Source organism: Choloepus didactylus, chromosome 1, assembly GCF_015220235.1.
Source record: "Choloepus didactylus isolate mChoDid1 chromosome 1, mChoDid1.pri, whole genome shotgun sequence".
Lineage (NCBI taxonomy): Eukaryota > Metazoa > Chordata > Mammalia > Pilosa > Megalonychidae > Choloepus > Choloepus didactylus.
Window position 1 is genome coordinate 191,186,574 of NC_051307.1, and position 25,946 is coordinate 191,212,519.

At 40.3% G+C, this 25,946-nt stretch overlaps 1 protein-coding gene across 1 annotated transcript in view; it reads right to left on the minus strand.

The window, feature by feature from the left end:
• Positions 1-25,946, minus strand: part of SCN10A (sodium voltage-gated channel alpha subunit 10) — an 84,356-nt gene that overhangs the window by 48,363 nt on the left and 10,047 nt on the right. The window contains 9 exon segments of the mRNA XM_037847480.1: positions 386-497; positions 2,932-3,225; positions 6,426-6,596; positions 7,327-7,524; positions 7,659-7,800; positions 10,082-10,145; positions 10,548-10,766; positions 11,379-11,470; positions 11,941-12,069. Of these exon segments, the coding sequence (XP_037703408.1) occupies positions 386-497; positions 2,932-3,225; positions 6,426-6,596; positions 7,327-7,524; positions 7,659-7,800; positions 10,082-10,145; positions 10,548-10,766; positions 11,379-11,470; positions 11,941-12,069 (1,421 nt within the window).

A 25,946-nucleotide genomic window follows, 5' to 3' on the forward strand; every position in this document is an offset into this window, starting at 1 on the left:
TAAGATGAAAATTAAGTTAAAAAATAGAAAATGAAAGACCATTGACTTTCTTGCATATCTGCATGGTGTCGTGAAATTCTCTGGGACCTATCAGATCACTTTTTAGAATCTAATTATGTGAATATACATGAGACAGATATGGATTTGAACAAGGGTTGAATGAAGGTATTTCATTCATTGGATTCTTTTGTTTTTGAAAAATCATCAACAAAAATGAGCCCATTGATAAAGGGTGATGGGGTCTGGGTCATAAGAAGGAGGAGTATTTAGGATCCCAGCACCCCAGAGATCGGTGCCATGGGACACAGATTTTGGTTGTATCCTCTCTGCTGCTCACACGGTGACTCATCCCTGCACAGTGGACACTGCAAAGAGTAGCACTTACCCTCGAGAACGGAGGTCATGATGCTGACAACACTCATTGCTCTTTGGACTCGGAAAGGTTCATTCAAGTATTCTGCTGATAAGAAAGTCTTCTTCTGTCCTGCATCGAATGCCTGCTGGGACACAAACACAGAGTCAGGACACTGTCCCCATGCAAAGTCTTTATGACAAAGACAGATCCTTCGGTTTCTTGTTGGCCAGTCCTCTGAGGTTGTGAGCTTCTCAATGAAGCCATCATCCTCTGCAGCCATGCTAGGAGAAATGGGGTTCTTGAACTTGAACTTGGGATGAGAGCTCAGGCATAAGGATCAGGACACACAGTTGGGGATGAAAACAGAGCCCAGGCTGTCTGTGAGGAGTGTGGTCTGGATTCTCTTGAGGCATCTGAGGACAGGATCTGGGCACCAGAGTGGGAACAGGGCTCCCTCGGGGGTCTCTGAGGTTTCTACCAAGGGGATGGGAGAGCTGCAGGAGCAGTAGGCCAGGCAGTGGCCATGAGACTTCCTCTGGGCAGTGCATATAACTTCTCCATAGAATTTCCACTCCATCATGTGCTTTCCTCCTTTCTAATAGGCCTAGTTCCTTTCCTGATATACATCCCAGTTCCCTTCTAGACAGTGGCTTTCTATCTGCAGGGAGTATTTGTGTGCTTTGATTATCCAGCTGTTAGTTGCCTGACATAATATTTCAAAAGTGCCTCTTGAATGGCCCTTCCCTCTTTGAGTCTTCACTGGAAGTCCTCTCTGAGGCCTATGCTGGGCCCTGACTCTAGCTTGACTTGGGAAGTCTGAGATCCACCGTAGCTGATTCCACACTGAACAAACCACTCAGAATCCAATACTTCAAGCATTTATTGAGCATCTACAATAAGCAAAGATCATAGGTATGCAGCAGATGTTTAATAAATATAAAGAAATTTTAGAAAGGTTCCAACCATAAGAACTCAACAAATGATAGTAGTAGCTACTATTGATTGTTATTTGTCTGACATGTACATATAAATGTAGGTGCTTTATTATTTCATTTAATCTTCCAACTATTTAGAAACCTTTTTACAGAGGAGACATGGAGGTTTGGAGAATTTAAGGGACTTGATAAAGGTGACTTGGTTGGTAAATGGGACTGCTGGGATGGAAATCCAGTTCTGTATGATATGGAAGGGCTCAGAGTTAAACCTGTGCTAGCCAAAAAATTAAATTAGAATGAATAAAGGTTAGAATATCTAGGAAAGAGGGAATTTAGGGAATATATAAACGAGGGTGAGGGGCTCATGATGAGGTGTCTTGAATGAGCCCTGAAAAGTGGCAATGACATTAAGGCTCTGTGCTGGTGATTCTGTTCGCCCTTGGCGAGCCACTCTCCACCTTCTCTGCTCTGCTCTGAGCCCAGGGAGGGTGACCTGTACAAACTGCATCACCTTCACCCTCTGGTTCTGGATAGGTTTGGCCAATGGGAGGCACAGATAGGTGATCAGAGGATGGAAGGAGACAGAGGCTGGTATATACCTACTGACTTCTTCCCTGTTGGACTCTAATTGCATGGTATCTGCAATCTTCCACCTACACTGACAAATTCTGCCAGGCAGCCTATCTTATATAACCACAGCTTTTGCAGGGTTCTGATTTTGGTCCTATCTCTCACCCCTTCAGCCTACGCATGTAACAACTTTCAGTTGTTGCTAGTCTCTAGGTGCCTCTCTGTAAATACTTCGTTGAAGTCTCTCCAATTGCCCATTGGAGTGGTTCATCTGTTTCTTGCTGGGACCCTGAGTCACATGGCATCTAATCAGAGATTGATCCAAGACAACTCTGTAAGATTTATCTGAGTCAGTGGAATCATATAATGGTCTCTTCACAAGTATGTTTTCACACAGCTCTATATCCCTGGCTAGCTAAAGAGGGTGAATGAAAAGCACTGCCAGCATCATTACTGGACCTAGGGGAAAGCTCAAATTAAATCATAGCTTCCAATCAAATGAGAAGTCCCTGGTTTGCCGTTACACTCTGTGATTATTCTGTTACAAATGTTGGCCAGTTAGTCACTGGTGCCTAATTTGTGCATTCTGGTGAGCTGTTTCTTCTAGGAGCAAACCAAGGGAGACTTCACTTCTGCTAAGATCTGTTTTGGGCATCTCCCAGAATTTCTCTGGGTTCCATTTGCTAAGCCTAGGATAGTTTGGGCAGGGCTACAGGCAGGAAAAGAGGGGTCCTTAGTTTTCTTCATACTGAGCTGGGGACCAAGTGGGCCTATCTCTCACACAGGGAGGGTGAGTGGGGACAGAGAAATACCAAGGAGAAAAATGGGGTCATATGGAAAACAATCTGTAACACTGCATTGCAGAGTAAACCAGAGAACCTGCTTGACATTAGGTAACCCAATCTCTCTCTCTCTGGGCCTCCCCCTCCCTGTGTATCAAATGGGAATATGTGGGAGGTATTAGACATAACGCTCCCTAAAGAATGCTTGCACTGGGGTTTCTGGGCTTCTTGACCCAAGTCCTGTAGCTCAAGGTCAGCCCAAGAGAGTATGGAACGTTCACAGACTCACCGAGACTTCGACAGCTCCAAGAGCAAGCTCATTAGTGGGCAGTGTGGGGTGTCCATCTTCTCCATGCCCTAAGCCAGGGTTGGAGGGTCGAGGCAGTGGGTTCCTGGGGAGGGGGACCTGATGGCCAGCACCTCCACCCAGCAGCAGGGAGTTCCTGTGGTTTTCATGGTCTCCAAAGAAGACTCCATCATCTGTGACACCGTCAGGAAGTGAGATGTCTCTGCCAGGGGCCCGGAAATGGAATACGCTGCCATGGCTAGCCCGGCGTATCCCAGAGGTGGGGCCTAGGAAAGACTGGGCATTGCCCCCAAAGGAGCAGGTAAGAAGAAAGCAGGCTGGAAACAGGTCCTCCAGGCAAATCTGGACTTCAACCCTTCCTCCAGTCACTCCCATCCCCCTGCCCTTTTTTGCATGACCTTCCAAGAGCTAAATAAAGATGCCAGATCTAAGGGATATGTAAGTAGACATGGGATGGGGACAGGGGAAAAGAATATTCTAGTCAGAGCATGGGAAAATGCCAGGAGAAATGAGAGAGTGTAGAGTGCCTAAGATCAGCAAATAGGTCATCACGGCCAAGGACATGTCAGAGGACAACTTGTCACCTGGATGGGTCAGCTATTTGTTAGCATTTGGCCATAGAGATGGACAATGCTGTCTCTTAAGTTCCCTCTCCACATGCAAAGTCATGATCGAAAGAGGCTCTATGATGCTGCACCATACTGGGACACACTTGGTAAATGGTTGTTGAATGAAGGAGTGCACTTTATTTCCTAGAAATTAGGTTCTAAAATTCATTAGCTCCAGCCTGTACTGGTGTGCGAGTTTGTGTTGTAAAGGAGGAGACAAAAGCTTTATAATGTAATGTGCGTCCAAGATCCCTCGAGGCAAGCTTTGGGCAGTCAACAACAGGGAAATTGAAGTAAGAGTTGCAGTCTAATTTCCTGGAAGAACGGTGGCATTCCTCTAAATCAATAAACATTTCCCATCAAAATCTTCTAAGAGGGAAATGTGTGGCTTACAGTTGCCAAAGGAAAGGAACTAATTCATGGGCCCAGGAGCCCCCAGGGAGTTAGTTGCCAGAACCATTGTGAGAACCGATCATGACAAGCCATCAAGTCTGGCCTCAGGTCGTATATATTTCTAAAATCCAAACATGGACTTTACCAAACTCTGACAGTACTGCTGGATTTTTTCACCTTCCTTGATTCCTTTTATTTACTAAACTGCTAAAGTTGGGGCATTTTGCCAATTAGAGATCTCCTTACATATCCTCTTATCCCACAGAACTGGTGTTTCTTTTCTTAATAATTTATAGCCCAATCCTTTTCAGCAACCATCATTGCAAGCCTGGTGTTATAAGCACAGTGCTCTTTGCCTAGAAGGCATGTCCAAGGTTTATGGAACTCATAAAAACCCATGACTCTTTCTCACTTTTGAAGCAAAGGAGACAAATTGGCAAACTCATATTAAAGATGGGATGACTGAATTATTTGTACTTGGGTGCCAAGCAAACCATTGAAGAAAGTGAGAGAATATATTGTTCCCACATTGACAGACAGTGCTTCCTTGGCCACCAATTAATATATAAGAATTAACCAGTTTGATAAATGGTAAGCAATGACCTCTGAATCTAAGAATTAGACTTGTTTTAAAATGCAATCATCCAAGCAGGCTAACTGGTCTCCTGTAGGTTCTGTACAATACCTGCTGTGCCTCTCCCGGGTCCTAGACCCAACCCCTGTCTCATTGCTCTCAGTCAGAAAATGGATTTAACTAAAAGCTGCCTAAGGTCTTTTTATCACATGAACATACCTGGGAAAAGAGGAAGGGAACATCTTCTTGACTGGACTCCAATCAATTAGCTAGCATTAAAGAAGTACCAAAACTGTGTCTTCCTGTTTTTGCAGATACATGCTCTCCCCTCTGCCAAGAATATATTCTTCCTCAGTCATTCTTAGTCCTTAGGAACCCCTACTCACTCTTTACTATTCATCTCAATTATCCCCTCCCCCATGAAGACTTTGCTGATACACCACTGTCCCCAGAAGAGTGATGTTTCCCCTCTGTTCCCAAAACACCATGTACATGTCTCTATTATAGTATTTATCACATTTTGTTTACATGTCTGCCTTCTCTACCCAAATGGAAGTCCTTGAGGAAAGGGAGCATGTTTTAGTTATCTCTTCATAGCCAGCACCTAGTTTAGTTAAATGAATAAGACACAGTTCCTTTTTTACCCTTTTTTTTACCCTTTGAAGGCAAGCCTAGCTAGAGAGACAAGCACACATACACCAATTACTGGACAACCATGTGCTAAGCTGTGTCGGGCTGACTGAATTGGGGAATCAAAGCCCAATTCAGAGTCTTATTGACATTTCCGCCAAAGCTGGGTTTCATGCTGCCCTATGATTGTCAGAATCCTAGTCAAATCCCCTTTGAAGCATCTTCGGAACTATATCCTGTGCATTCCAGGTGCTGCTCAAAAGAGGCAGAGCAAGGAAGGAAAGGGCACGGTTGCCAATAAAGGGTGCAGTGTGGTGTGTCACCGAGGCCAGTGTGCATGTGAGTATGTCTGTGCGTGTGTATGCACACATCAGTCTAAGGGTTGGAGAGGTATACTTCAAAAAGTAGAACATCCTCAGGTGGGCACGGGAAAAGAGGTTGAGAGGGAAGTGAGGGTCAGGAGGCCTGAAAAACAGCCATGGGTTGATCAGTTTTTCCATACTAGTAGTATGGGAGCCACCCTCCCACAAAAGAGACTATTATCTCCCAGACTTGTGGGAAGGGCACATTTGGGGGACAAAAACTTTCAAGGAGCAGGGAAGTGGTGGGAGGAAAGTGGTGTGTATAGGAAATCCTGGAGTGAGAGGCAGAAGGTTTTGATGGGGAAGAATTGCTGCAGGGTCTGAGGTGAGGTTGTGCTGCCATTATTAAAACTGGATCATGTCCCAACAACAGGTGAGAGTTTGGACTATCTCATGAGAGTATGAGGGGTCAGGCTAGAAAGAAGACTTTGTAAAAGAATTCAGCACCATGGACAGGACCATGCCCAACTCCAGAATTGCAGACCAGAGTATCAGAGGGAAGGTGACCCTTGATGTCCGTAGACACTTCAAGGTCAGCATGTCCAATATGAGCTCACCACCTTCCTTACAAACCTGGATTCTTCTTCCAGAGTTCATGTCTTGGAATCACCACCCATGTAATTGCCCAATCCTGAAACTTGGGAGTTATCTTGGAGTCTTCTCCTTTTTACACATCCCACAATCCCAGTATTGTTGATTTCTCCATACAAAAGTCTTTATAAATCCACCTCTTTTCCCGATCCATAGTGCTCTTGTCCTAGTTTGGGCCACCGTTGGTGGGTGGTGGTATCTGGATTACTAAAACACCCTCCTAATCTCCCTGTTACCAATCTCTTCCCATGTCACCCCATTCTCCATGGCAGCTGAAAATATGGGTAATCATTTTGAGCACAGATCTGTGCCCCTTACCTTCCTGCGCTGGTTGTAGGGCTCAGATTGGGGTGATTTTTTTTCTTCTGTGGAGCCCTCTGAAACCCTTGGCTTTATTCTGTGCCTTCTTTCACTGGCATTTTTGGAGGTTAAAGCTGGTCCATCACGGGAGTGGAGAGAGGCTGTATCTATCCCCAGTGCTGCCAGCACCTGAGGAGAGAGAACAGCAACTGCAGCCAACAGTATCTGGTTGAGATCAGCATATGTGTCCCCCAGACGTGGGCTGTCATGGGGGTGGAGGCATTTGAAACAGAAGAGGTCAAAGGTCAGGACCTGGGTGGTGGTGGGATTGGTACATGGCAGGAAGATCCACCTCTGGTCATCTCCCACATTCAGACCCTGTAGCAGACTCTGTTGGTGCTACTCAAATCCCCCTTACCAGCTCATAGCTGCTAATAGCTCACAGCTGCTAATAGCTCACAGCTGCAGCATTCTACAGAGAATTTCTTTGTCTGCCTGCCGCTGGGGCACAGCCGATAGTCAATGACTAACTAATATGGGGATACAAAAAGCCAGCCCATTTGCCTCAAGAGAAGGCTAACTCTTTGGTACAAGTCATGCCCCATAGCTCCCTGTGGGGTCAGGCTGAAGCTAGTCTCCAGCTGAGACCACATTTTTGTTTAGTTTTGCCCCCTGCCCCTTACTGCTTCCTTTACTCTTCTACTCCAGAGAGCACTCCCTCAACAAATCATTTGCACAAGAATCCTCATTCAGGTTCTTCTTTGAGGAAACCTCACCTAAGATGATCCATGAAGCAAGCTGTGTCCTTCTATAACTCCCTAGAATGACAACCTTAATCTAGGTGGCTTGTCTAGACCTTGGCCCAGGAATCTACAGCCTATAACTGACCACACAAAGCTTCTTCCCCTACTGCACAAACCTCCTGCTCCTTCTGGAGCATCTCAAGGGTTTCTTGGAATTTCTTCTCCCTTGCTTCAGTTTCATCAATGGTTGCCTTTCTCTGCTCCTCATATGCCATGGTGACCACAGCCAAGATCAGGTTGACCAGGTAGAAAGATCCCAGGAAGATGACAATCATGAAAAAGATCATATAGATTTTTCCAGAAGTCCTCAGGGTCTGCAAATTCAAGGTAAGGAAGAGACCTGTGTACCCATAGCCCATGGACCCCCAAAGTTGTCAGTCTCCTCCAGGGAAGACGGAGCATCCATCATCCTCCAACCAAGGCTGTGTGGGGACATGCAGATCAATACCTGCAGGTAGAGGCGTTCCCAGGAATCCTGTGTCATGAGGCGGAACAGTGAGAGAAAAGCCCAAGCAAAGGAATCAAAGCTGGTGTAGTTAAAGTCCGGGTTGTCAGAGGTTTTGAGGCAGACATAGCCTGGCAGACAGTGGCTGCAGCAAGAACAGAGAAGGTCATCCATTGCACAGTTCCCTGCTTATGGGGTCAAGGCAGCCCAGGGCTGTGGGAAGACCACAGGGTTTGAAGTCAGAGATCAGAGTTTAAGGCCTGGACTTCCTCTTATTAGCTGGGTGACCTTGGACACTTAGGCGCTTTAGATTTCACTTGTCTCATCCATAAAGTAGGGATGATAAGGTAGTTCCAGGCTTATGGGAGTAGCCAGAGAAAGGCCACTGACTGCCCAGATGTGACCCCATTAGGGGGTAAGCTCTTAGCAAGTTCACGCCAGGGCAGGGACAGTTGTTAACAGTGATGCAGACTAAAAACTTGAGATTTTTGGCATCACCTGTATATTTGTCTATTAAACGGAGACAAAGTTCACATTAGCCGAGTTCCCTGACCAATTATACTTAACAGTGAAAATAGCATTTTCCACTTACTAAGCACTTACTGTGTTCCTGTATCTCTCTTAAATGCTTTTACAAACACTATAATTTAATTCTCTCAACAATCTTTGTTTTGAAGATGAGGAAGGTGGGGTTCAGAGAGGAAAGGTCATTTTCCTAAATCACATGGATGCTAACAAAAAAGAAATAGAACTGTCAAGAAGTCCAGTGCTTTAGCCAGCCCAGCATCCTCCTGAAAACATGCCTATGATGGAAGGCCAAATTACAGATGATCTGGAGTGGGGGTGTTGGGCTCCTCTCTCCCATAATAAGGGGGCGAGTGGATGTCAAGAAGCCTTTCTCGGCTCAGGGTATGTGAGGTGCTCCCATCAAGGAAACCGAGATGCCCTATTTATAGTTCTGGATTCTTCTGCCCCCAGGATTCCTGCATTGCAGGACCTCTGGGTCTCTCCTTCTTCCAACCATGAGTACAGACACACAATCCCAGGGCCCATACAATATACTAGGGTTCTGGCAACTTAATTATAACCAACCCCAATTCTGTCCCCACTTGTGGTTGGAGATGTGGGAGTTCACAGACTTTGTAGGGATAGTCCCATATTTAGGGATAGTCTCTTGGTTTTCCTTTCCAAGGAGTTAGTAAATCCATTACCTAGGTTTGCTAGTTAACTCTGTGGATATGTCTTCTGGAGAACCCCACTGTCGCCTCAGCTCTTGGGGCCTCTAGCACAGTACTTATTCTCCACAGTGTAGCATCTTAAAGAATGTATCTATCAGAGCTCTCAAACTGGCAGGCTGCAGACTGAGTTTGGCCTGAGGAAATATTTTGTTTGATCCCAAACTATGTAGAAAATTGTTGGAATTTTTAGCCAATGTTTATAGTTGGGAGATTTCACATAAAAATTCAGATTTCCTGCCTCTCTTTTGAAATTTGGAAGAGGTGGAAGCAATGGGCCCACATTTCCACATGGCATCCAAAAGGTGGGCTGAGCTCTTAAACGCTAAGGCATGAACTCTCTGTTGCCATGGTTCCCACCTGGTCTACTCCACTCCTTCCTCGTTATATGTCTGTCCTCTGTAAGAGTTTGAAATTGCAATGACTGATACATGCACTTCTTCTTCTGTGATGTGAGAATAATAACACCCACATCACAGAGTCGTGATGATCAAATGTAGAGCATTTGATACACAACACATACTTAATAAATAATCCCTTTCAGGGATAGATTGTTTATAAACTGACCAGGTTTCTTTGCAGTATGATTTTGTAGCTACTCCCATCAGGGTGTGGAGCCTATTTCCCCACCTCTTGAATCTGGATTGGCCTGTGACTTGCTTTGGTCAAGAATTCAGAAGTGATGTTGTACCAGTATTAAGCCTAAGTCTCACAGACTTTCATTCTTTCCCTTGGAATGCTGCCTCTGCCCAAGAACAAGCCCAGGGTAGCTTCTTGGGGGATGAGAGATCATGTGGAGCAAAGACAAACCATCCCAGCCGAGGCCATTCTGGATCAGCCACCCGCCAGCCAATCTGTCAGGTGTCTGCAGAGGCACCAATGAACCCAGCCAATATCAGGACACCCTGCTGATCCCAGCCCAAAGTGCTGATGTGCAGAGGATCATGAACTAAGTAACTGCTGTTACTGCCATAACTGCTGTTTTATGCCACTGTATTTTGGGGGTGTATAGAAAAGCTAACTCACACACTCCCTCCCTATGAGTTCTGGTATGGCAGAGGCCATGATGTATCTGTCCATTTCTGCATCTTTCTCAGAAATTGGAACCCAGTCCCTTCCCAGAAAACGCTGATGACAAGGTGGAGAAAGAACCGCAGGGCATTGATACTTTGTGATGAGCTGGGTACTCACCTGGCACCAGATGCATTACCACACAGTAAGTGATCAGAGGTACCTGGAAAATTGGTGTAGAAATCTGCAAAAGAAAGGAAGAAATGAAAGTCTCACAGGTTGCTTGGAACCTTCCAACTAAAGACTTGTGAGATGAAGGCAACAACTCCTAAGGCTCCTGCTTGAGCAGGGCAAGCTCCCTTGGCTGTGGGTACGCAGTGGGTATGGTGGGCCACGTGGAAGGTGAAAAGTTGCATCTGAGAAGGGAAGAGCTGAGCAGCAACTTCAGCTCTGAACCTCCGCCAGCAGAGGCAGAATGACTTGCCTTTGGATTTATAGCTCCTTTCCTTGTGAAAGGGACATTGGAAAACAGGAAATGCAGGACCCTAAAGTAAAACACAACTTGCATTTCAGCAGAAAAACAGGAATAAAAAGTATCTGTTTAACGTAGATATGTGAGGGTTTCACACCCCCTTGCCAACCAGACCTTTGTCCCTATGGCAGCATTTCTACTCACTTGCTCTGTGAGAGAAATTGGCCGTGTCATTGAGATCCATGAAGTTCTTGACACATTTGTTCTTGAGGTTGCCTTTGAAGAGCTGCAGGCCCACCAGGGCAAAGACACTCAGGCAGAAGATGGTGAGGATGGTCACGTCAGCCAGCTTCCTCACTGAGTTAATCAGAGCCCCCACGATGAGCTTCAGCCCTGCGGGGAGGTGACAGTGACACTCCCACCTGGATGGGGCACCACACACACAGCTCATGTGTGCCTGGCATGCTTGTGCCTTAATCATCCTTCCCCCACAGTACATACAGGCATGAGGCATGAAACTGTAGGGCAGTTCCAAGCCAAGTTCCTCATTTGAACCTTGCAATAACCTCAAGAAGCAGGCAGACAGGGATTATCGTCCCCATTGAAAAGATGAGGTAACTGAAACCCAGGCAACACATTTCATGTCATCATAAGGCAAAGGAATTGGTGGGACTAGCAGTTCACTTTGAAAAATAGTTGTTGGGTACCTGTTATGCACCAGGCACTTGCTGGGTGTGAGGCTACTAACATCACTCCAGTCATTTGGCAGCTGTCTTTCTGCACTCACCTCCATTCTGGGTGGCAGCTCAAGGCTCGAGATACGTGTGGCCAGAACATTGGCCTAGGAGTTGGGACAATAGGTCCATTAGATCATTCCAGGTCTCACTTTGCCTCCTGCTAGTGAAGAGGACTTGGGCTTGTGTTTTCTACTCTCTGGGCCCCAGTTTCTTAGGATTTGGAAACCAACATATGTTTGTGGATAAAGTGCTGACTAAACCATCTTACCTGGGATCACGGATACCGTTTTTAAAGCTCTAAGGACTCTGAATGTCTGCAGGCCTGAGAGCCCTCGGAAAGCTCTTGCTTCAGCAAGGTATCTGTAGGGCAAGAAGTTAGTCAGCATTTCTGCAAGGAGAGGGTCCTGGGAATGCATGCACCATAACCAAGAATAATTCTGGGTATCGTGAGCCTAGAAAGAACCCAGAACAGACAATTGAGAAGCAAGTGACTCTTCCACCTACAGATTCCTTAACACTGACTTAAGGTTGCAATAGTTTTCTTCTCAGACACTGTTTCCTCAGGGAAAGATCTCTGTGTTGGTTAGGGAAAAGGCTGAGCACTGTCTGATCCACACTAAGGGGCCTTCAAAGCCTCTCCCTGTAGATATGGGACTGATGCTGGAAAGTGGCCCTTAAAGCAACATTCAGCGGCAAGAAAACTCCAGGCCACACAGTTCCAGATGAGGAAGCTGGACTGAGAAGACAAAACACCCCTAGGGTGTGAGCCCAGACACACTCATAAAACCCCACATAGACAGACACACAAGCCCACATGGAGAAATACTCACGCTAGGGAAATGACACTAAAATCCAGCCAGTTCCAAGGATCTCGCAGGTAAGTGAATTCATTTAGACAAAATCCTCTTGCCAATATGTTTATCAAGGCTTCAAAAGTGTAAATAACAGTGAAGATATACCTGGGAGGGAGAGTGAAAGGGGCAGAAGTTTTAACTGTGCCATGGAGAGAACTCAGGTGGTTCCTTCTGCCTCCAGGAGGGAGAGACGAGCTGCTGGGATTGTTCCAAGGGAAACAAGGTGGGGAGAGGAAGAAGGGAGGGTAAGGAGACAGGAGGCAGACTGAGAAACACAGAGGGTTCAGCCAAAAGGATGGGTGGAGAAGTAGGGTAGGCAGCCTCTCCTGCTTTGAAGGTAGGCAGAAGGCCATGGGGGGTGAAGAACTTTTCCAAAGTTCCAGCCTCTCCTTGAGTGAGTCTTTAGTAACTCAAGAGGCAGAAGAGGGGTCCTCCTGTTCTATGGGGTTCCCAGAGGCTCCCTCCTTCAAGGGAAGCTGAAGGTTCCTCTTCCAACTTGTTGATGGTAGAAAACATGGAAGAGGGTTGAGGCCTGTTACATCCCTTCTCTCCAAACTTCTATAACCCACCCTGCCTTTTCTTCTCACACCAGGCCTAGTCTGCCAGAATTCTTGGCCTCAGGGATCCCAGTCTAAGAGCCAGATCAGATTCCTGATGGAAATCATGGAAGAAAAAAAAGCATCTAAATCCACAAATGCTTTCCCAGGGGGAAGGGTGCTATTAGAGGAAGCCATCTCAAAAGCCTTTTATTCTTCCGGGCACTTCAGTAGGTTTGGATTTGAAGAGCTAGATCAGGGGCTGATTTGGGGAGCAGGGTAGTGTTTCTCAAACTTTCAGAATCCCTGGACCACCTACAGTCCTGGTTCTCAAACTTCAGCAAACATCAGAACCAACAGAAGGGCTGGTTCAAACACAGATTTCTGGGCTACATGCTCTGAGTTTCTGATTCAGTAAGTCTAGGGGGTAGTCCAAGAATTTGTATTTCTAATGAGTTCCAAGCTGATGCTGATGGCCTGGGGAATCACTCTTTGAGAACCACTGATGTAAGGAATTCAGGTGCATGCATAAATCACAATAAAATTTTTTAAAAGTCACCTTAATTTAAATGACAAACATAAAACCTCATATTAAAAATAGGAAGGTTTGTGGCTTAATATGGCAGACTGAATATGCATTTACCTCCATTCTTTCTGAAAACCCTCTAAAATGACAGTAAAAGGAATTTTAAAAAAGGCATAAACCCACTAGGATAAAGATAATGGAGAACAGGGCAACAACATTTTGGAAGCTGGAGAGAAAATGGATGAGTGGTAACCGAGAGAGCAGACGCAACAGAGCTGAAAGTTCAACTGGGAGTGGGGAACACCCAAAAGCAAGCCACCCCACACTAGCGGACCTCAGAACTGCTCAGGAATTAGAGATGTTAAGTGCCTCTGAAAGTAGGGTTTGCGGAGAGGGTGGCAAGTGGGTCTGAGAGCACTAAGACTATTGAAAGTCTATATAAGGAGCCATTGGGGTCTCTAAATCCCAAACCACACCACTCATTCAGTGAGCAGCTACTTCCACCTCTCCAGAAATAGATTCGATGTTCATTCTCTCAAGAATTGAACGAGAGGGAGAAAGTGGAGAACTGAGGCAGGAGTACAAAGGAAAAGTTCACATGCTGAAAGGAAGACACTCTTCACCCACCCACTTGTGTCCCTAGAAGTTAGCACTAAGGTTTATATCTCAGGAAGGTGCCACACTTAGGAGCAACAGGAATTTGAGGACTGCCTCTACCACCTAAGACCAAAGCAAGCAAACCAAAAGGAGGTAAAGGTGACAATGCAGAGAGCAGAAGAAAACATAGGGAAAAAATTATCACTAATATTTTTTAGAGAGTTAAGAGATAAGATATTGCATTTATAAAACAAGAACAAAAGGCTGTTTTTAAAAAGAAAAAAGAACATTCAAAGAACAAAATAGAACTTTTGAAAATAAAAATATGATAGTAAAAGTAGAACATTAATAGAAGGGCTGGAGATAAAATTGAGGAAATCTTACAGAAAGTGGAACAAAAAGACATAAATGGATGAGAAGTGATAAGAAGTATAAAATTAGAGAATCAAATCAGTAGGTTCAATGTCCGAATAATAGAAGATCTAGGAAGAGTGAAAGAAGTAGAGTAGAGGAAATTATCAAAGAAATAATTCAAGAAAATTCCCCCAAACTGAAGGAACCGAGTTTCCAGTTAAAAATGCCCACAAGTGTTCATCAAGGCATAAAATCACAAAGTCCCAGAACATTGAGGACAAAGAGAAGAATCTAATATTTTTTGAGAGAGGGAAAGGGGCCATATACAAATGATTCGGAATCAAAATATTGTCAGCTATTTCAACAACAGCCTTGGAGGTTAGAAGACAATGAATCAATGACTTAAAAATTCTGAGGAAAATAATTTCTAATATAGAATTCCTTCCCCAGATAAACTATCAAGATGGAGGTAGCATGGAGACAATTTCAGATAGGCAAAGTCTTAGAAAATTTACCTCCCATGTATCCTTTAAAGAAAGTTTCTTGAAGATGTGCTCCTCCAAAACAAGGAAGTAACCAATAAAGAGGAAGACATGGGCTATGGGAAAGATACAAAAGGAATCCAAAAGAGGCCAGAGAAGGAAAAATCTCAGGAAAATAACTGTCCATGAGGCCGAGAGAACATTTAGGTCAGACTGAGGCAGAGTGATGACTCTAAGAAAGCATGAGATTGGTGGATAACCTGATGTGTATGAATAAATTGAAGCAAGAATTAAAATTTTAGAGAGGAATTTGGGAACAAATTAGGGATAAATATATAGATAACTGAGCAAATGAAGATACAAAATCCTTATTAACTCCCAAGAAAACAAAAACAGTGTACAAAGTGGAAATGTAATTAAAGTACACAGTGTAATGTAGCTACAAGGGGAAGAGGAGGGCGAGGGGAAATGAGTCTATGTGGTAAAAGGACCTAAATTCTTTCTTTTCCATAACAGGAAGATTGGAGGTAACATTTAAAATTGAAAAATCAAAAATAATAGTATGAGTATACCATTAGAGATAGGAAGGTAAGTAGCAGAAGAAAGAGGTAAAAAAGTTAAAAATGGTTGACTCTGGAAAGATGGGATTCGGGGTTTGGATATCAAGGACAGAAATTGCTGGAGATTTTTTGTTGTTAGAATCCTTATAGAGCTATGTGAGTTTTCAAATTATCAACATGTATATCATAAATAATAGTAAAAATTAAATGGAAAAGTAAATAACAGTAATGTTTTCCCTATCTGTGAGAGGAGTGATATTGTTTCAAATCATTCATGAGGAAATCTATATCTGGCTGGACACCCGCTTGAGCTGTCGGCTTCCATATATATTTAGGTTCTCCCTGCCCATCCTTTACGTTTTCTAAATTAGGAAATCTTAACTCAGAATTATAGGTTGTTGAGAAGCTTTGACAGATGTTTCTGGCTTTTCAGATCAAATACAGACCTAGAAATTATGGGGAGGCTTCTCTCTAAAGACTATTTTCAATGTTTCATCAGAGGACAAGTGTCCCAGCCTAGGGCATCTGGAAAGTTGAGTTTCTCAACTTGGGAGACACCAATTAATGGAGTCCACTTCCCCTCTTTGGTGGAATTTGGCTCTGGAAGTTATTTCTTCATGTTCAGTTGCTGCATTTGGATATGATTTTTCATATGCCCAATGACACATCATAAGAGTTTTTCTGCTGAATGAAGAAAATCACTGTGTTGGGAAAAAGTCAAACTCAGCCATTGAGCCATTTGCACCATCATTCAGTTTTAAGAAATCTGATGTCTAATCATCAAAAATGTTGATGTTTAGGCCCTGAAGTCAAAGATATGTGCTATTCAAAATACTGACTACATTACTGAGATACACCTCTTGCATTCACAGAAATGGTAATTAAAATCTATATATTCCTTATTTTATGATACCGTTTGTCTTTTCTGTTTGCCCCAGAGCAATTCAGTGTGAAGAACAGCATCTCATACTGACTTTTTTTGTTTTGGCCCCGGAGGCTGAGGAGGCATATGCCAAGTGACTACAAACAGTTTGTATTCACAATTTCCACTATTTCCCTCAAAAGCATGTCAGGGCCTGGAGGCATGTTACGGACACCCCAGCTGTTCTCTGTGAGTATGGTGTGCACTGGCATTTGGAAGCAGCATCTTTTGCTTGCATAGTGAAGCCTTTCCTTGGTGCACGTGTGGCTGGATTGTCTTCAACATTGATTCCACATGCCGTTTTAAGTCTATGTCACAGTTTGCAAAGGAATCTTTCATTAAACCAGAAATCTCTTCTTTTAAAATTTGCTTCAATAACAAATAGGGCAAAAAGTCACTGAGCATGTCTCTCTCACATATATAGTGAACATATACTGACAACTGATTTATTCATAGTTTAGTTCAACTAGACTTCAAATGTCTGCTTGTTTACATACATAACAGTTATTAATTTTGAGTGCCACTTTATAAAAAATCCAGTAATTCTGATAAAGGAATTCTGCCAATCATATTTTCTGCTTTCTTTCCAATTGCAATATTTGTAATTAATTTTTAAGCTGGCTTTATATCTTATCAGCAAAAGTGTAATTGAACTTGTTTTTGCTATGAGGACAAATGACGATTCTATAGTTTTGGGGTCTTCTCAACCTTCAATATCAAAGTTTGACAACTTTGTACTGGAAAGTCTCATTATGTGTTTGTACTAGAGAAAGTCAATTGGTTTAAAAGCAAGATTGATAGGCTTTATTAGAAAATGCTATGAGTTTTGGTGGCTTAATATTGTCTGAAAAATGTGTTAGATAATAAACTGGGTCCCAGTACAAAAGGATCATTGGCCCCATAAAATTCAGTTATTAAGTATTCATTGTGATGCTTTCCACTTTCTTATTTATTTTTGTCTGCCTTTGTGACCTTACCCTCATCCACTTGTCTCATGACATACAGATTTTATGATGGAGTCTGTTCATTATGTATATTTATGACCTTATTTCATGTTGTAGTCATAAATTTCTATTTTCATGATTGTTTTTGTACATCCAAAAACCACTCCTGAAACAATGATTAATTTTTGTGAATTGTGATATTTGTGATGCAACAGTAACAATGACAAATGTGAGTTTAACAAATGTAAACAATAACTCAGTTGATAATAAAATATATTAGTCATGATAAACTACCCATCATTAACTCCATGTTAACTGATATGAATTAAGTTAGTCCTTGAAGCACTACTTTTAAGGACATAGCAAATTATCAAAAATGAATCAGAAATTCTGGGAAAATCATGATTGGTTTTCACATTTCAGATTTTTTAAATTATCTGTGCAAAAAATTATTGCATTGCACTTCCTTCTGAAACTTTCAAATGATTTAGAGGCTATTGAGAGACTTCTAGTGACCAACAGAGATCCTTAGATCACTTTGAGAAATACTGTAGGGGATGGAGAAAGCTGAATTGCTCTGCATAACAAAGTAAGAGGAATTTAGAATTCTCAGGGACAATACAGAAGGACGACCCTGAAGCAGAGAGATAGGGAAGCAACCCAAAGGGACAGTAGATGGAAAAAGATCATAGGCCAGCCTCAGTTACCAGTGTAGAGCAAATGAAATACTGGCAGACTGAATCCAGCAATGATTGAGTTGGAATCAGTGCAAAATAGATTAGCAAATCTAGTAATGTAATCTACCATATTAACAGATGAAAGATTGCCTGATAGTCTTAATAAATGTAGAAATATTGATAAAAGTCAGCACCCATTCAGTATGAAACTCTTAGCCAACCAGAAATAGAAAGAAATTTCCATAACTTGATAAAGGGTACTTATGAGAATCCCCTAGCCAACATCATGATAGTGAAATATTAGAAGCATACTCTTTCAAATCAAGAGTAAAAGAAACAGGGTCACTCTTATAGCTCCAATTATGCTGGAGATCCTAGCCAGTTCAGTAAGACAGGAAAAATAAGCAGGTGATATAAGAACAGAAAGGAAGAAACAAATTTGTCACTATTTGTAGATGATATAATTGTCTACATAGAGAAGCCAAGAGAATCTGCTGAGAAAAATGCTATAACTTGTTAAGGAGTTTAGCAAGGTTGTCAAAGGAAAAATCAAGATACAAATATTAATAATATCATATATTCTGGCAAAAAAATAGATATCCAAAGGGGCAACAAATATTATATTATACCTAGGGATGAGCTATGTAAGAACTTTATAGAAGCCATTATACAATGCCATGGGAGAATATAAAAGAAGGCCTATACAGATTGGGAGATAATACAGTGCTGATGTGTGGGAAGGCTTCATATTGTAAATGTGGCAATATCTCCCATGGTAATAAATAAATTCAATGCATTTCCACCAAAATTTCAACAGAATTTTGAAATCTGACTCTAAAATTTAAATGGAAAAGTAAATAAACAAAGAAGAACCAAGATGATTTTCAAGAACACAAGTAAGGAGGGTGCTAGGATCAACCAGATCAAGTCATCTTGTAAAGCATTTACATTGGTGTGGCACTGGCACAAGGAGTGACAAATAAATTACTGGGAGAAACATACATGGGAATCTGGTATGTTGACAGAGGTAGTAAAAGTGCTCACTTAGGAAATGAGGGTTTATTAAAAATAGTGTTGGAATAATTGACTACCTATATGGAAAAATATTAGAAGCCTATCTCACACACCAAACATACAAAAAAGTAAATTCTAGGAGGATGAAATACTTAAATATATAAAGAAAAACTATGACTTTTAGAAGAAAATACAGGAGAACACTTTTATGGAATATTACAGAGCAATTAAAATGAATGAACTAGGTCTACGTGTATTAATTTAGACAAATCTTGAAAACACAATGTTGATTTTTAAAAAGCATCCTCTAAATAATAAATAATACATACAATATAATACCATTCATACCAGTCTGCAAAAGACACAAGACAATACTTTATGTTCGCAGTTTTAGGCACCCATTTCTCCTTTTGCCACAGGTTCAGCCTCATTTCACATGTTCTTTTCTAGGAAAGAAAACATTTATCTTTCCACTCTGGTTTTTCCTATGACCTAATTGCTATACTTTGTCAGATGTTCTTCCAGAATCTCAGAATGGTTAGTGACTGGGTGTTCCAGGACCATCAAAGAGATCCTTTCGTGATTCTCTGTAAGCCCTGGGGATGGGGACAGTGGAAAGTTCTGTCCTGGTAACTCTAATACTTTTTGTTCCACCTGGCATTTTTCATCTTCTTCTGGGACCCACTTGGCATATTGTTCCATACTTTGGCCCTAGCAGATCACTATTTATTTAAGAGCACAAGAAGGGATTTAAAATGGAATATATATTTTTCCCACAGGCAGACCGATAGGCAGGCAGGCAGGGAACTACCATGATCTGTGGATAATCAGGTAATCCGCAAAGCTAATGTTTCAGGGAGGGATGGTGGAGCGGGTTAAAGGATGGGACCCTCTTATGTCCGGAAGACTTTATTAAGACCACGGTGATAGCATCGGCTTCTGATTCTTCACTGGCTACAATTTCATTTTTCCTCAAACATACCTAGCATGATCTTTGGAGCCCCAATCTATCCCAAGGACATTTACTAGCTTCCTTTGGGCTCCCAGCAATATTGTAAACAACTGATGTCTGTTACCAGTTTGCATTTCAGAAATAAAACCTGAGGTCTGATCATTTCTACAAGGCTGAGGACACTAAGCATCGTCCAACACCTGCCACCATAAATTTCCAGGAAAAGGACCAGATAAGTAGATTTTTATCTTTTATATTTTCTCAAAGTGTGTTTATAAAGAAAACTGTGTCAACATTTCACTTCAGTTAATAATCAAATCTGATAAAGAATGGATTTAATAGTTAATGGGAATAAAAATCGGTACAACTTCTTCGGAAGGCAATTTGTCGTTATCTCAATAATAAAATTGTACATCCCTTTGATTCAGCAATTCCACCTCTAAGAATTCAACACTCACATTTACTCTCACATGTACACAAAGATGTGTGTGTAACGATATTCAATGAAGAACAAACTGTGATGACAAATATTAGGATTATGTTGATTAAGAGCAACATAACTATCTACCAATATGCAACAGTTAAATAAATTTGCTTCATCCATGCAAATAAAATCTATTCAGCCAATTTCTACAAAATATCTGCTGCTGGGATTTTAATGGGATATGATTGAATCTACAAATTAATTTGGGCAGAATGACATTTTAACAATAGTGAGTCTTCTAATCCATTAACATGAGATATTCTTAAACTTAGGTATTTTAAATTTCTTTCAGTAACGTTTCTCATTTTTTTTTGGTACAGAGGTCTTGCACCTATTTTTAAAACAGATTTTGGATTTATTAGTCCTACTTTTTTTTTAGTTGCTAACCAATTAATTTTCTTCTTTTATAATTATTAATTTCTTCTTTCTGTTTTCCTTTAATTCACTTTATTGTTCTTTTTCTAGTTTTATGTTGGAGACTTAAACCATTTGTTTTCAGTTTTTAATGATGTAAGTATCCTGTGCTTCAGTACTATGGATTACTCTCTGGACACAGGTTTAACTGCACCCTATAGGTACTGATGAAATTATTGTTTGTTTTTTTAAATTTTTTCTTCCCTAGAAATCCTATAATTTTAATTTATAGTTTTTCTTTCATTGAATAATTCTTTAAGAGAGATTTTTAAAATTACTAAGTGGAAAGGCCTCTGATTTTTTTTATGATTTTGTTATTATTTTCTAATTTTATTGCCGTGTAATCAGAGAATGTTTTCTTTATTATTTTTACTTTCTGAAGATATTGAGGTTTTTGTTGTGGCTTAATATTTGGTTAGTTTGTGTGGTCATTTGAAAAGAAGGTGTGTAATCCCTATTTTCAGGGAACATAGTTTTTTATATGTTAATCAGATATATTTTATTAATTATGCTATTTAAGTCATCCAAATCTTTACTTACTTTTTTAAACATTTGTTTTCTCATAGGCTAAAATAAATTAAAGTCTTCTAGAACATTTTTGTCTATTTCCCTTTATACTCCTACAGTTTCTGTTTTATGAACACTGCTTCAACATTATTTGTTGCAAAGATATGCATTACTGCTATAGATTATTTTGCATTACAAGGTGTCATTTTTGCCTTGTTTAACACTAATTTGGTCTAAATTCCACCCTCTCTGATATTGAATATAATATGAATTTTTAAAAATAGGCAGCTTTAAATCATTTATATTTATTGACATGACAGCTCTGCTTGGTCTTAGTTCTCTTACTTTATTCTATGTATTTGTCTTAATAGTTTTAAAAGTATTTCATTTTGTTGTATGTTTTATTTGCTCTATTTTTGTGTGCAAATATTTTTCATGCTCTATTTTTATGTGCAATTCTTCTGATATTTAGGAGAGTTTGTATTTCTGTTCTAGTTACCTTTATAAGTGTAAATTTCTAATTATAGTTATGTAATACATTGCCCTTTGTACTCTATTTCTTCAAGCAATTTCTCTTATTTCCATTGGTAATTCTCTTTCCTTTCCTCTGTGATTTATCCATCATCTGATTGCATTTAATAATATCTTTTTAGTGTTTACCTTTGTACTGTTAAATAAAATAATCATTCCATTCCTTGATTTACCAGCTTCAAATAATTCTCTTTAACTTATTGCTGTTATAGTAATCAGGTTACTCACATGTTCTTTCCTCTTTTTGCTCCCAATTTTTGCTGTCTGTATTATGCCAACATTTTCAGGGTATAGGACATTCACATTTGTTTTGTCATTGTCATCCCCACATTAGCTTAAACTAACCCCTATAGATATACTATTCAACACACAACATTTGTCTTTTTACTATGATTTCCCAAATCTTCCCTTTGTTGGCTGAAATTTAACCTCTAATAGATTCCACAAGGGGCTTTGTAAGAACAGTAAGCTGAATTCTTGTTTATTCAAAATGTTTGTCATCTTTCTATGAAGAATCTTTTTTGATAGAGAATTTGTATTGCACTTGTCTTATACATCTCGTAAGTGTTGCTTTCCTATATTCTAGGACTTAATATTGTTGCAGAGAAACCAAAGGCTAGTCTGATTTTTAACTCCTTTTATCAGTGGTTTTATTTTTTACTGACTGATATAGAATTTTCCCTTTACATTTAAAGTCTAATTTCACTAGGATAGGTCTTGGTGTCAACTATGCTGTGTCAGTTTTCTCTGGCACATGGTGTGCTCTTTCAGTATGTAGATTTTCATTTACTTTTAATTCAGGAGAGTTTTTGTAAATTTTCTCTTTATATTTATTCTACTCTTTTGTGTTATTTTCCTTAAAGAACTTCAGAAATGCGTGTATTGGATCTATTTTCTTTTTCTTGTCTTCTAATTTATTATTTCTACTCTAATCCTTTTTAACTCTGTATCTCCATTTCATCTTACTTAACTTTTCTCATGTGTCTTTCCTATATCCTTTACTTCCCTTTCCTCAGTTTCTTTTATTCCTTGTGCTTTTAATTTCATCTTCAGTTTTTGATGGTTTTGTTTCTTCTACTTTTGCCTTGAGTTCTGCTGGCTTATGTTTCATCTCTGTTGATTTGCCTTCTCTTCCCTGAGTGCCTGCATTTCTTCTCTTTTGGTCTGCCTTAATACAAATGATGTCTTTATTAAAATTTTAAAATTCTTGATGAAATATTTGGTTCCACTTTCTAACTGCTCTGTATCTGCATCATTTTTGTGAGTTTTACTGTTCCTTTCCACAGATTTAGTAGCATTTATGTATTGATTCTCTGTTAATTTTCTTTTTGCATTGAATGAGTTGTATCATCCTAGGAAAGCTATTTACTGGAAGTTCCTATAGGACAAAAAGAGGGATCAAAGCAGAATTCTAGGTTTCACAACCTCAAACCACCCTCCTTCTTGATGCCACAGAAACATACATCTTCCTGGAAATACATCTCATCTGTACAATTGTTTTTTCACCAGTTGTGGTTGAGGAGGGCTTCTAATCCCCATTCCAGTTCCTGCTCTTGCAAATTAGGAGCTCAGTGTTTGCACTTCCCGCTAAGACCTCCCCCTTCAGTGAGAGTATATACACTGCTCCTTCAGGCATGTGTGGTCCCTGAGACCTAACGACTCTCCACACAGTCTTTCTTCACCTTCTTCTGCAAAAATTCTACCCAAAGTCATCTGCTGTGGGTGCCTCTTACACATAGGTTGAAATATGGAGATACATCTGCTTCCTAGTGTCACTTTTCTATGGTGTGTGTGGTCATTTTTTTTTTCCATTGTCAGTGTTATTTTTGTTTTATTTCCATGAGAAGAAGGGGAAATGCTCATTGTCAGTAAATATTTATCCTGGAAAGCTGTTGAACTTTATATTTCTGAGAATCATATTTCTAACTTGAAAAAGTACCATCTTGCTTTCTGATTGTTCCTTTTGTGCAGCATCCTTGTCTTATTTCATTGCTGTAATCTCTTCTCATATTTCCAAGGATGCTAATGATAAAATTGTTTTTTATCATTTTTCCTTCCTGTCTTACCTGTTTTCTCAGAATCCCTTTGTTTGTTTGTTTGATAGTTTCCTTCTCTGCTTTACTCTGAGGGCATTTCCTCAAATATCTGGTAATCCTTCACTCTCCATTTATATTTAAGAATGAAGATAGGAGGCTCTGCTTGTGTGTGCTCAGGAAATTGAGGATGGGCTTCCATACAGTCTTACTGGGCCATGAGAGGCCTTTTCCTTTGGGGGTTCTCAAACGTCAGCATCTTTTTCATTGGCTCTTTTGCATTTCTAGATCTTCTCAGTGGAACAGTTTCCAGTTTCCAGAGAAAGTTCTCCAGACTCCTTCCTGGAAAGTGTATTCCAGAAGTGTGTCCTGGGAGCAAGATGGGAGGAAAAGGCTGTGAGACTCACTGTGGAGTGTGTAGACTTTCACTGACTCACTTTGCTTTCACTAACACTTTAGTACCTGGTATTTTCAGGTCTAGAGTCTTATCAGTTGAATTTCTCCAGAGAATTAACTCTAGTTTTCTGTGAGAGTGGAGATAGGGCTGTCTTCAGGCTGCAGAGAGTGGAGGGGAGGATTTTGAGGTCTAATTGCTCATTTTGCAGACTTTCAACCAATCACCTTATTTTCAGTTCAGAGATTCACCTCCACTTTTCACAGTACCTGTGGCAGTCATGTCCACAGGCCCTTTGGGGCTTGTAGGGGGTAAAATGCTTTGACCCTCATTTTTACCCCTCTCTGCAGGCACTGTAGTTTAGCATCCTCTGATCTGCTACGCCTTTTACCACTCCCCCTCCCACTTTTTAACTTCTAAGTTTGTTTTGACATCTTTTGTCCTCTGTACTTTTCTTTCTCCTTCTCTTTGTTCTTGTATATTTATACTGCTCTTATTCCCATGCTGTCATTTTGTTGGCATTTTGAGAGGGTTGGGGTAAAATATATGCATGCAATCTTCCATATTTAGTCAGCATCCCCAAATAACTTTTTACTTTTGAGACAAAATGCTTTGCATTAAAAGTTCAAAAGAAGGATAGAAATTTTACATGCTATATGATCTCAGCTATTTTAAAAATATGTATATGGAAGGATGATAACCTAAAATTCTGACAGTGGCTTTTCTACCTGAGTACCATCTTCTGATTTATATTTTTCAGTATTCTGCATTTTATCAGTAGCAATTTAAATTTTTTAAAATTATTTTTTATGTTTTTTTATTATGTAACATGAATAATAAAAAAGCTCATCAAATATAAATTAGTTGTTGTAAAGTGAATGCTTGTGTGACAACTACCCATGTCACAAAATGGGACATTACAAGTACCCATAGGCCCTTTCCCAATTATATCCTCCTTTCTCTGCCCACTACTATCCTGATTTTTACGGTATTTTCTTTCTTGTCTTGCTCTATTTATATTTTTACCACCGAAGTATGCATACCTAAACAATTTAGTTTATTTTTGCTTCTTTTTGAATTTTATATGAATGGAGTCATACTTATGCAATCTTTTGTGTCTGGCTTCTTTTGTTCAATATCATGTTCTTAAGACTCATCCTTTTTGTACCTATAGTTTATTCATTTCATTGCTGTACATTATTCAATTTCATGATTATAACAGAAATATTAAATCCATCCAAAAATTCAAGGACATTTGGGTTGTTTCCAGTTTTTGGTTTTGTATCTGTATGCTGGTGCCCACAGCACACATTTCTATCGAGTGTAAATACCCAAGAGTATAATTAGAGGATCAAAGAATATACATGTCTTCAACTTTACTAGATAATGTCAACCAGTTTCCAAAGAAGTTGTACAAATTTACAACCCATCAGCAGCATATGAGTTTCTGTTGCTGTGTGTCCTTCCCTTGGTATTGCTGCACTTGAAAATTTTCCTCATTTGATGAGTGTGCAAAAATCCCTCAGTGTGATTTTAATTTTTATTTTGATTACATAAATGATTAAGAATATTTTCAAGTTTATTGGCTATTTGGATTTCTACTTTTGTGGGATGCCTCTTCAAGTTTCTTGCTCATTTTTAAATGGGTTGCTCTGACTTTTTCTAATTGATTTGTATGAGTTCATTACTCTGGATATAAACTTTTCAGGTAGTGTGTTTCAAATATAATCTTCTACTTAGTAGGCTTGCCTTTGCACTCTTTACATTGTCTTCTGATGAACAGAAATTCTTAATTTTAGTCTACTGAAATCTATCAGTCTTTTCCTTTACGGTTAGTGCTTCTTGTATCATCTGTTATTAATCTTTCCCTAACCTGAAGCCATGAAGTTAATTTCCCTTTCTTTTCCTCCTAAAAGCTTTATTTCTTTGTCTTTCTCAAATAAATTTAGGTCTTAATCTACCTAGAATCGATTCATGTATGTGGTATAAAATTGGATGTTCAATGTAATTTTTCCAATTGAATTCTTAATTCTTCAGCATCACTTTTGAATACTG